Source organism: Danio rerio, chromosome 5 (assembly GCF_052040795.2).
Source record: "Danio rerio strain M-AB ecotype USA chromosome 5, GRCz13ab, whole genome shotgun sequence".
Lineage (NCBI taxonomy): Eukaryota > Metazoa > Chordata > Actinopteri > Cypriniformes > Danionidae > Danio > Danio rerio.
Window position 1 is genome coordinate 74,560,311 of NC_141025.1, and position 12,190 is coordinate 74,572,500.

Here is a 12,190-nt window from a genome sequence, read left to right on the forward strand (position 1 = left end):
AACGACCAAAAGTGCACCGATTTAATTTTACTACCAAGTTCAAGTTAAAACCTTTTAATTCGGCCATAAGAAATCTGAATGGAAAAAAATATTCACAATTAATTACATGCCACGAGATGTAGTGAACGCAAACTGTAATAACAGAAGATGGAACAGGAGGAAGAAGAATAAAAAACGCCTGTACACAGAACGCATACCCACAATCCGTTAATATTCATGTACAAAACAAACGTGACCTTTTCATCTTTAAAAATCGCACGACAGCAGTAAAAAGATACAAAGCACCCAAAAGTAAAACTACATACAAAAGGACTGCGATAAGAAGAGAAAACAATGCATGTTGTCGACAGACGCGCAAGTAAAAACAGACAACCTCGAGATCATTTCTTGCTTTTGGCTTGATTTCTTGGCGAGCCTTTTAGTAAATCTCGAATTTTAAGGTAAACCCCTGTCGCTTCAGCTACCTCCGTAAACTCAGGAGTGTCCTCGAAGGGGATTATCCCCGCTGCAAATCTGCTACGATGTGGGACGAAAGTTACTTTATTTACACCGCTTTCCTCAATATCATCCGCCACTTCAGAACTGGACTCTTGCACATTTTTCTGTGGAGCGTCTGAAGCATCAGGATTCCCGTTTTCCCCGTAAACTTCATCCAGGACAATAATATCGCTCATTTCTGCTTGCAAATCGATCTCCTGCTTTCCATCACTGGTGGTTTTATCAGTCATCTCATCCTCACAAACATTACTCACAGCGGGTGAGGAGGGTGTGCTCTTGATTTCAAACGTATGGATGGAGTCCTCCATCTTTTCTCCATCATCTTCAGTGTCAAATTTAAGAGAAGTGACCACACTGGGGGAACTCGGGACGGGGGTATCAGAATCGCTGTTGGTTGTGGTGTCAGCTTTCTCAAGGGCTGCCCAAAGAAGCCTCTGCTGCTCCTCTAGTTCCTCCAAAGTGAGCCCGTCCTCGGACTCTTCACCCTCCGTTTGAGCTCTGGCATGGGTGGATGGGTTTTCGTTTGTAGGTGGGGTTGCTGGTGGAGTTCCCTTAGGGATGGGAGGGGTTGATGGAGGCGTTCCCAGTGGAAGAGGAGGAGGAGTTCCTATAGATGAAGTGCCGGGAGGGAGAGGTGGGTGAAACTGGAAGCCATCAGATCTCATTTGAGGCATGTCATGATCTGTAAAATGACAAAAATTAACAATAAAGCATTAAACAGGAATCCTAAAGTTGAATTTACTAGCATTTTACTACCAATGCAAAACTGATCAGCTGCCTTTTTTGAAGGGGGTAGGGGATGGGTGTGCACAACATTTACCCATGCAAGATTATTCTCTCGTTCCATCAACCACTTACTAAAGTCGCTAAACTCGCTCATTTTGAGGCAGGAACCGGCGGACGTGCAACAACTTTAACTATGAGGTAAACACAAAAAAACTTTCCATCCAGAGCTCCTTCACAGGACTCCACACTTGTAAACAATCACTCTCGGTCCCGCCCAGACTCGTCATTGATATCAAGCCGACCAATCACAGAGCTTGCGCAATGTGTCATTGGGACGTGTAGTTACATTATTTGATAGATGCACGTCAGCGATGGCCACGGCATAGGGCTATGCGTCAACGCTGTAGCATACGCGTGCGTTTGACGCAGAAGTATAAATCAGCCTTAAGTGTGGTTAAAATTGTCACCTCGTTTTGTGTAGTTTGCAAAATATTTGTTTAATTGTATGTTGCTCCACGCGGCTTGTAAACAAGTATCTATTATAGATCAGTGCATGTACCGTATCTCTCAGGTTAAATCTTTAAAGGGCGTATGCTGGATCATCTACTAAATATTAGTATTCAGAATCACTGGCTGCGTCTGAAACCGCATACTTCCATACTATACAGTACGCTAAAATCAGTATGCGAGGCAAGTAGTATTCATAGAATTCGAAAATCCGTATGTGAGAAGTACCCGTGTGACTTACTACTTCCGGCGAGATTCTGGAGTGCGCATCCCATGCATGCTGCGCTATCCCATGATGCCCCAAGAGAATTCATGAATGAGAGTGAAGTGACGCAATTGACGCAGGTAGGTCACGTGTACATGACAAAATGGCGGATGTAGTACGTCCGAATTTCATTCATACTTTTCACATTCATACTGTATAGAACGTACTTTTCTAACCGCCGAGTAGTACGTTTAATTTCAAATGCAGTACCTACTGAGTAGTAGGCGGTTTTGGACGCAGCCTATAAATTATGCCTAGTCATTTAGCTTCTTTTAAATTGTTGTTGCCATAGAAATATTCTGACAGGTAAGGCTGATTTATACTTCTGCGTCAAACGCCGGCGTATGCTACGGCGCTGACGCATAGCCCTTCGCCGTGGCCGTCACTGACGTGCACCTCTTAAAAATTGTAACTACACGTCGCAACGACGCATAGCGTAAGCTCTGTGATTGGTCGGCTTGGTAGCGCTGACGAGTCTGGGCGGGACCGAGAGCCGCACGAATGGCGCGAGCGATTGTTTACAAGTGTGGAGTCCCGTGAAGGAGCTCCGGATGAAAAGTTTTGTTTTGTGTTTACCTCATAGTTAAAGTTGTTGCACGTCCGCCGGTTCCTGCCTCAAAATGAGCGAGTTTGAGCCACTTGTACATCCCGGAAGTGTTCAGGAAAAGCAAAAAAGCAGCGAAGAATCTCGACACAGAGGAACATTAACACCTCACTGCCAACTAGCGTTTCTGAAGTGTTAATGCAGACCAACACATACAGCGCGCAGAAGTATAAATGCACAGCCACGCGCGTTGCATGCGCCGTGGGCTACGCCGGTCACCTGACGCAGAAGTATAAATCAGGCTTTAGAATCAGTTATTTGCCTCATTTAAAAAGAACACCCTACAAGAAGACACTTACAATCCACTCATCCTGTGATCATCTGCAGAAGCATTGTCTGTAAGTTTATTATCTGTTTGTATTTATATTCCATCTCAGATATTATTGTTGTGTACATAGATAACTAGCTCATTTTATGTGCATCTTTTTACATAGTTTCACTCTGTTTCAACATACTCTATGTGGCATGGAATAAAGCAGCAATCTCCCACAATCTCACATTTTGGAAAGAGTTTATCTTTCTGTCTAACTATGGGAAGAGAGACACCGGAGTGAGGGCAGAACAGGGCGATTCACATATTCCGTCCAAAACCATGTTAAAAACATGACATGTAGTTCTTCCTTTACCGATTTAAATGCATTTCTGAACTCGCAGACATCTGCAGTTTGCCTTTGCTACGATCAGTTGTTCATACACAAGCGTGGCACGGTCAATTTTTAAAATAGTTCAACTTTTGCCATTGTGTGGGTTAATACTGAATGTGTGTCATTGTTCTGATTTGGGGTTAGGGTTAAAAGTAAAGGAATATGCTGTAAGTAAGTAAGTAAAGGTTTATTTATATAGCACCTTTCCCAGACATTGAGTCACAAAGTGCTTTACAAAAAGAGAAAACAAGTAAAAGAACACAGGACAATAAAAAAAGACATGTTAAAACATATTAAAACTAATTAAAAATTCAAAATACAGAAACACTACTACTGTTAATTAAAAGCTTGACCAAAAAGATGTGTCTTTAAACGCTTTTTAAAACGTTCAACTGATCCCAGAGTTCTCAGTGCTGGCGGGAGAGAGTTCCAGAGCCGTGGGGCCACCACACAGAACGTACGAACAATAGATTTAAAATGGCTATTAAAACACAGAGCTCTGGTGTTTAACTGCATTGCTTTATTGCATTCCTGCACTGGGCTCTCACATATTCTGCTACCCTTATAGCCGTGGCGGGTGTTTCTGTCTCGCCTTTCGCGCAGAACCCAGTTGACCAATCGCAACAGACAGGGTCATTGACCCAATCAGCGCACAGGAGACATTAAAAAACAAATGAAATTTGTTTAGGAACAAATTGGTAAACAATCATATCGAGTCGTTGGGACAATCAAGTAAGAATAAATGCAGAACCCAAAACCAAAACATGACCTTTTATAATTCAAAATAGGGGCTCTTTAAAGATTTAGGATCACCGTTAAACGTGTCAGAACAGTCTAGTGAAATGGGTCCACAGTTGAGTGTTTTCGAATCCATTCAACCAATCTCTGAGGTCCCGTTTACATTAGTGCACTTTAGTTTGAAAACGGCGTTTTAGATCAAAAACGATCTGTGTCCACACTAGCGTTTCACCTAGCGTCTCTGAACATATCTCCGTCCACACTAAGCCACCAAAAACGTATATCACGTGACCATTCACGCACTCTGGGCATGCGCATTCTAGTATAAACAGAAAGCATGCGTCATTTGGTTATTGTTAGTCAACAAACACTGGTTGAACATTAAACGCGATGGTAAAGAAAGCAAGAGAGGTATTTTTATGGACAGACGTCGAGGTCGAGTTGTTACTAAACGTAACAAATGAATCACTGCACAATGGCGCCCAAAACAGACAATAGTGCAAACAACGCTCCCATTTCTGTGCCCATATTTCTGTTTACAGTACTGTCTTCTGGTAGCGTTAAAGTCATGTGTTATAGTCATGTGATAGGGACTTGACGAATAAGGGAAGGATACGCAATGAAACAAAAGCCCCAATCAGGTAGCGAATCTCAGCAGTCCCGCCTCCGTTTTCAGATTTCTCCGTTTTTCTTCATCCACACTGAAACGGAGCAGCAGCGTTTTAGAATGAAAACGGCCTCTCCAGCATTTTCAAAATGCTCCGTTTTCGGCGCTCGAGAATTCCGGCGTAGTGTGGACGGATGGCGTAACCGTAGCAAAACTTATGCGTTTAAAAACTAAAACGCATTAGTGTAAACGGGGCCTGAGTCTGTCGCGAGCATTTTAGCATCACAGCTGACAAACACCAATACAGCAACTTTAATTAAATTTCAAGTGAAAGTTGTGTACCTGACTCGATCTCCATATCTGATGCTTGGAGAGTCTGATCGGAGCCAGATTTCCTTTTCTTTGTCTTCTGGGGTGTGGAATCAGACTCATGAGGCCTCTTACTGCTGCCGCTGTCCTGCTGTGCACATACAGATCCAGAAGGTTAAACAATCGCTAGGAAAATATACAAATATGGATGATTCCAGAATTGCAGGTACATTTTGTATCTGCGAATTAAACAATCTATTATTAATTTAAAAACTTTAATTAACAGTTTGGAATAAGAACACATATTATACAGCTGTTGTGAATCTCTTTGCAATAAAAAAACTTAAATATAGAAATTACGGTTTTATTGAGATGTATTGTTGGTGGTTGGATGGATGTTAGCCAAACTGAGAAGCTTTACTTGGACAAAGCAAAATTGAGATGTTTAAAATGATTGAAGACCTAGAGCACAACATTTCAGAGAATTTAAGACATTTTAAGACCCAGCGACCACCTTGGTTTTACATATGCCATGTGGTATCTGGTTTGTAGTTGGCATGAGAAGCTAAATTGGGTAGCTTTACTTGGACAAAGCAAAATCGAGATGTTTAAAATGATTGAAGACCTACAGCACAACATTTCAGAGAATTTAAGACATTTTAAGACTTTGGTTTTAGATATGCCATGTGGTATCTGGTTTGTGGTTAGCATTAAAAGCTAAATTGAGTAGCTTTACTTGACAAAGCAAAATTAAGATCTGTTTAAAATGATTGAAGACCTACAGCACAACATTTCAGTGAATTTAAGACATTTTGAGACCTTGGTTTTAGATATGCCATGTGGTATCGGGTTTGAGGTTAGCATCAGAAGCTAAAGCTGAAAATTGTGGACTGTTATCGTGGTTTAAAACATATATCAGTAATTACAAAAACAATTAGTAACAGAACTAAATGTTCCCTATCAGTATTTTGCATTATACATTAATACCAGATTTAATTCCAATGCACAGTTAATACATTTGTTCTATGCCATTCCAGTTCAAGAACGAAATCTACTTGAAATGTAGCTGCAATTCAGGACTGAGATATACAGTACTTTTTTTACCGTTGGAAAAGTATTGCTCAAAAAGGCTGCAAAGTTTTGCTTCCAGTGTTGAGGTTGCATTGGAATGGAGCCGAACGACCTGTAATCCTGCATATTAAAAAACAAACACATTTTTAATGTACGCAGTTGTGATGGATTTAAATAAATCGAGACACTAAACAGAGAAAAATATTTGCTCAGATAATCTTGAACACAGATATGTTGACATAAATCCATTTAAAGGTGCTGCATGTAAGTTTTTGACTCTTCTAAAGCATAAAAATACCATAATATGTTTGCAGAGATTTCTGAAACATGCTAAGTGAACATTCTTGCTTATCTTAAAATAAATGCTGAAGTCAGATTTTCTGCTTTGAACATGTCCATGCCGGAATGTTTGCTTTTGTTTTGCTAATTTTAATCTGCCTAATGCCAGTTTAGCCAATTATATTTCAACACCCAGAGTTGCCTTGATGGAAAACAGCATATTTCATTCATTCAATCGGGAAGGCTCTCAAAGCATGCGTCTGTGACTGAAATGTAACCACCGATGGACAGTAGCAGACTCCAAAATGAGATGCAGATTCAGAGTTCCACAGGAGGTGGTTAATAATTAGCAAATAGTATAAATATTATTTCATTTAGAACAAGATTTAAATCAGCCTTTAGGCTCGATAGTCGACGGTCCTCAATCTGGCAACCTGCGCTTGCATGCGTTTTGAACCAGAAATACAATACCTATTTCAACTACTGGGTGTCAAACTTACATACTACACCTTTAAACCATTAAGAAGTTTCTTTTTATTTGTGTGTGTGTGTGTGTGTGTGTGTGTGTGATGAGAGTGATCGTGAACTTACGTCTCTTATGTTGGGTGGTGCGTTGACATTGAACCCTGGAAAATCAACCAGCTTTGAGACATCATAGGATATCTTTTGGCTGTGGTTATTTTCATCTCCATCGTTAGATCCTTGCAAAGAAGAGTTCGAGTCAATGGTGATTCGTTTTATTTTGATAGTTTTAGATAATTTTTAATCATGCATATAAACCAAGCTATGACGGAACTTTCATGTAAGAAAACCTTTATCTGAGTAATTAACAAATCCTTACAATAAAGTCTTGACCTGATGTTTTTGTTGCGTGGTTAATCACCAGCCTTGTGAATCTCTTACCATCATAAAGCATCAGGCCTGAGTTTTCCAATTCTGCCTCTTTGAGCCATCCAGGCGGGTAACCGAGCTCCCTCATGCGATAGATGAATGGAGGAAGGGTGTTTGTAGTCATACCAAGAGCATCAAGAAGGTCTTGACTAAAAAGAAAGTTTAAAAATGCATCAAAATTGCATAAGTCTGATATGTGACACTAAAAGACAAGCTTTCCATTGACGTATAGTTAAAAAAAATCTAAATACTAAGAAAAATCACCTTGCTACTAATAATAATCACAAAAAATTAAGTTCTGATATACAGTTGAAGAGTTATTAACCCTCCTAAATCCTTAGCTCTCTTGTACTGTATATTTTGGCCAAATTTTTGTTTAATGGAAAAAAGATTCTGTCAACTCATTTCTAAACATAATAGTTTTAATAATTCATTTCTAATAACTGATTTATTTTATCTTTGCCATGATGACAGTAAATTATATTTTCGAGATACTAGCATTGAGCTTAAAGTGACATTTAACTAGGTTATTTAGGCAAGTTAGGGTAATTAGGCAAGTCATTGTATCAGACATGATCAGCCGAGGACAAAAAAAAAGGAAGCTTTTACATTCCTTCAGCGCAGTCCCTGCTTTTTAATAGGTTTTAGCTTATTATAAAATATATTTTTATAAATTTGTTTTATCATGTAAATTTCATGACAATTGGAATCTGTTCCACTGAATAAATGAAGACATCAGGACAGATGACTAGCAGAGGATTATAACAAATGTGCATCCTTTATTTATAATGTAAATGGCTTTATTTGTAATGTACATCGAGCGCACGTGGTCGTGACATGCAAATGTGAGCGCGGAAAAGGTGCTGATCTGCGCACGTATTCAAAGTGATTTCATAATGTTGCATATTGTCAGTGTCTTCATCATACGTGCACATTATAGAATATCATTATACCTGAATGATGTCCGGAGCTCCAAAATCAGTAATCAATAAAATCGATAATCAGTAATCAGATTATCAAAATCAGTAATCAAGATAAAACGATTATTCCATCATATACTGCCGTAACCAGCCCCTTTCCAGTTATACACATTTGTTTGCTCTGCAAAGCTCAGTTTCACATTAAAATGTCTAAAAGCATGTCCTGTAATGTAACTTTTTTAGCCCTCGATGCGCATCATTCATTGATGAACATTCAAATCATGCATGTTTTTAAAAGCGTGAAAGAGATTGTATTCTGTGTGTGTGTGTGCGTGGGGCGCACACATAGCATGCAGTCAGCATTCAGTCTCATTCGCACACTGCGCTCAGAGACGAGCAGAGCACACACACATGTAAAGTCATCTTAATGTGAGTGCTTTAATGGTCAAATAGCAGTGTTTAGTGATTATTCATATTAACCCTCATTTGTGTAATAAACACACGAGTGGAGAATCAAAAGACAAGTGAAAGAGAAACCATTAAAGTGACAGCGCACAGTATTCCTGCTGCCGGCTGTTTTAATCACTATTAATCAAACAACAAAAGGAGAAAATCCCTCACTGCTCTTGACTGAAGGACTTTTGTAGCTAAGGGTTTTTCTTACAGTGAAAATGCTTAAAGCACAGTTTGTTTCATATTTTTATTCTATTGTATTTATTTCTCTTTCCTTTGCAGGGTGGAAAATAACTGTATACAGTATTTGCAGTTGAAGTCAGAATTATTAGCCCTCCTGAAGTATTAGCAGCCCTTTCCCCCCAATTTCTGTTTATTGGAAAGATTTTTTTTCAACACATTTCTAAACATAATAGTTTTAATAGCTTGTTTCTAATAGCTGATTTCATTTATCTTTGCTGTGATGACAGTAAATATTTTACTAGATATTTTTCAAAATACAAGTATTCAGATTCAAAGTGTGATTCAAAGGCTTAATTAGGCAAGTTATTGTATAACCGTAGTTTCTTTTGCAGACAATCAAAAAATATATTGCTTAAGGGGGCTAATAATATTGACCTTAAAATAGGTTTTAAAATGTTTAAAACTGCTTTTATTCTAGCTAAAATAAAACAAACAAGACTTTCTCCAGAAGAAAAAATATTATTGAAAATACTGTTAAAAATTCTGTTAAGCATAATTTGGGAAATATTTATAAAAAAAAATAAATAAATAAAAATTTAAAAAAAAAAAAAAAAAAAAAAAAAAAAAAAAAAATCACAGGAGCGCTAATAATTTAGACTTCAACTGATAATCGTTTTGAATAATCCTGATTACAATTACGACCAAAAATAATCTTGATTCTGATTTTTCCTATAACCAAGCAGCCCTACATTCTAATGACTTTCGGCATCGAAGACAAATCAATGAAAACAAAATAAAACATATGTGCAGTCACTCATACTACTTCATAATATGGCTGACCTCATAATTCCGGGTTTGTACTTCGCGAATCGCTCTTCCACCTCTTCTGCGTGGTAACGCTGATTGCTCTGATTGTTCTGGGAAAACTCCTTCCTCTTTTCATTGATGCGAGCCATATCTTTGGGCTTAAACAATGATAAAACATGAAATGTAAAAATATGAACACACTCTGAGTCTGATTTACAACCATGCTTTTCAAAATAATGCATCTATAAACACAACTCTTGTATTAACAGAAGGGTGGTCTATAAGCAAAGAGAAACACCTTTGGACAGTCTCGTAGTTGATGGTCCTCAGAACAGCAGTTAAAACAGCACGGTTTAGGTCTGAAAAGATAACATTAGCAGATTTCAATTCCTCAGAAATGAGCTAAATAAAAATAAAACCAGAAAGGCAAATAAATAAAAGGAATTAGATTAACAGACAGCACTATTAACAATAATAGCATAAAAAGCCATGTATTATTAGTCTTGCAGTACCAGAAAAGTATCAATTTCTCATTTTTTAGGGCAAACAAATGGATATTTGTTGTGCAATAAGATACAGCAATACTCAATGATGAGAAACACTTCTGGGAACGTGTCAGGAGAAAACGAATAGATTTTCCCTACCAACAAATATTAATCCGAACAAAAAACGACACTAAAAGCAGACTCTTATGCACTATAACGCCATCACTAATGACTAAGGGTGCTTTCACACCTGTGAATCGATTCAGTTGTTCCGAGACAGGGATTAAAATTGTTACATTGTTGCTTTGTTCTTGGTGCGGTTCGCTTTCACACGGCAAAATTTCTACCAAAACAGCTAAAACAAGTCACGCGTGAGTAAACTCTCCTCACATTGGTCAGAGTTCCACGGTTTATTTTGCAGAATCCCGCTCAGCTGTCAGGGGGGTGGTGGTTTGGTGGTGTTTGACAAGGTGCTCGCGACGTGTCTGAAGAGCGAGGAGGGATGCGGTGGGGAGGGTGTGCAACGTATTTGAGGAGACGCACGATTTCCGGGAGATTATCACTAGTTTGCGGGCATCCAGGAGTCTCTGTGCATTTGGAGAAGACTCCTGAAACTTCCCGGAGACTTGGGATGTCTGAAATGACCTCCCGCCCTACTCATAATTCTCTCTTTATATAGCCGTATGCCTATTACATATCCATAACACACTGTGATATAGCCGGGCTCGGATCGTATCGCTTTCTCACTACAATCGATCCGCTCCAGAGTTCGTTTCAATCGAGCCGAGACCACCGCATTCAGGCGATCTCGCAGCGATTGTTTGGCCGCGGATTAGAGCGTGATAGCTAGATTCACATATGCCAAATAAACCGCGCTAACTGGCCAAACGAGACAGGTTCCGAAACAAAAGTCTAGTTGTGAAAGCACACTAAATCCCAAAGGAATGTCCACAAAACAAATGTAAACACTGCCGAATTGGAGCTCTGACATGAGGCTTTTAAATGACTGAAAAGTGGCTGCGGGTGCTGCATATGGATCACAAGTGCCTACAGTTTAGTTTGTACTTATAATTTGACCATCTTGTTTTGTTTATATGTTATCCAAATATTAGTATCTTGAAACAGATGGAAAATGCTGCATTTCTATGGAGACTCTAGTATAGCTGCCATTATGGCCCATTGTCTTTTAGCCCGCCAACCTCAGTACAGGTCACATGACAGAAAACTATCCTTAGTGAGGTTTGGTATTTAAACTACAGTGTTCCCTTAAATTCTTGCCATACCTTTTCTGCTTTATCTCCACATCCTGGCCTTCAAGGGCAATGATCTGACCAAAGACCTGCTGGTATCTTTGCAATAATGATTCAGGAGCAGTGATGCACAGAGATGAGAGTAAAGCAGACTTAAAGAGCACAAAATCATAAATTATAAAGAGCACAGGGTGTGTAGATGCACAGCCGGGTATAAACGTTTAGGATACTTGGGAACCTCCCATCCTTCGGTCTGTTGAGGGCTTTCATTCATTAGCGGCTGACCCAGTTTATCAACACAGAAGTCGGTGAAGTATAAGACGCTGCCGATTACCTGCAGAACACGAACAAGAAGTGCTGGTTTACTTTAAAGTGGTGTCAACAGTCTAGAAACTGAATACAAATAATAAGTCTCATTCATTCATGCAAACATGTACGCACTAATTTTGGTGTGAAATGTGCATTTTCACAATTAAGTCATGATTCAACAAAAACGTTTGTGCTAAAACTTACTCTAAATGTATGAAAAAAAAAAATCAAGAATGACTTATACAACATGTGCGCAATCATCATGTATGCCTGGGCCTTAAAAACATTTATAAAGAACTCTATTATTAGATGTTATTTTGAGGGTAGACGAAAAGTAGACCTTAACAAAGTATAATACAGTATAATTAGATGTTCAATTATTTGAAAAAAAATTATGTTAGCGCTGCACATTACTGGGAATATACAGCTGAAGTCAGAATGATTAGCCCCCCTGAATTATTAGCGCCCCTATTTTTTATTTTTTTTCTCCAATTCCTGTGTAACGGAGGTAAGATTGTTTCAACACATTTCTAAACATAACATTTTTAATAACTCATTTCTAAAAACTGATTTATTTTATCTTTGCCATGATGACAATATTTTAGTAGATATTTTTCAAGACACTTCTATACAGCTTAAAGTGA

General features: G+C 38.7%; 1 protein-coding gene across 2 annotated transcripts in view; it reads right to left on the reverse strand.

Moving 5' to 3' along the window:
• zcchc8 (zinc finger, CCHC domain containing 8) overlaps positions 1-12,190 on the reverse strand; it is a 16,633-nt gene continuing 4,443 nt past the window's right edge. Inside the window, 9 exon segments of one of the 2 annotated variants that reach the window (NM_001083818.1) lie at positions 1-1,180; positions 4,932-5,049; positions 6,003-6,089; positions 6,840-6,949; positions 7,152-7,288; positions 9,536-9,660; positions 9,801-9,861; positions 11,271-11,336; positions 11,468-11,571. In NM_001083818.1, the coding sequence (NP_001077287.1) occupies positions 381-1,180; positions 4,932-5,049; positions 6,003-6,089; positions 6,840-6,949; positions 7,152-7,288; positions 9,536-9,660; positions 9,801-9,861; positions 11,271-11,336; positions 11,468-11,571 (1,608 nt within the window). In that variant the 3' untranslated portion in view covers positions 1-380. 2 annotated transcript variants of the gene reach the window in all.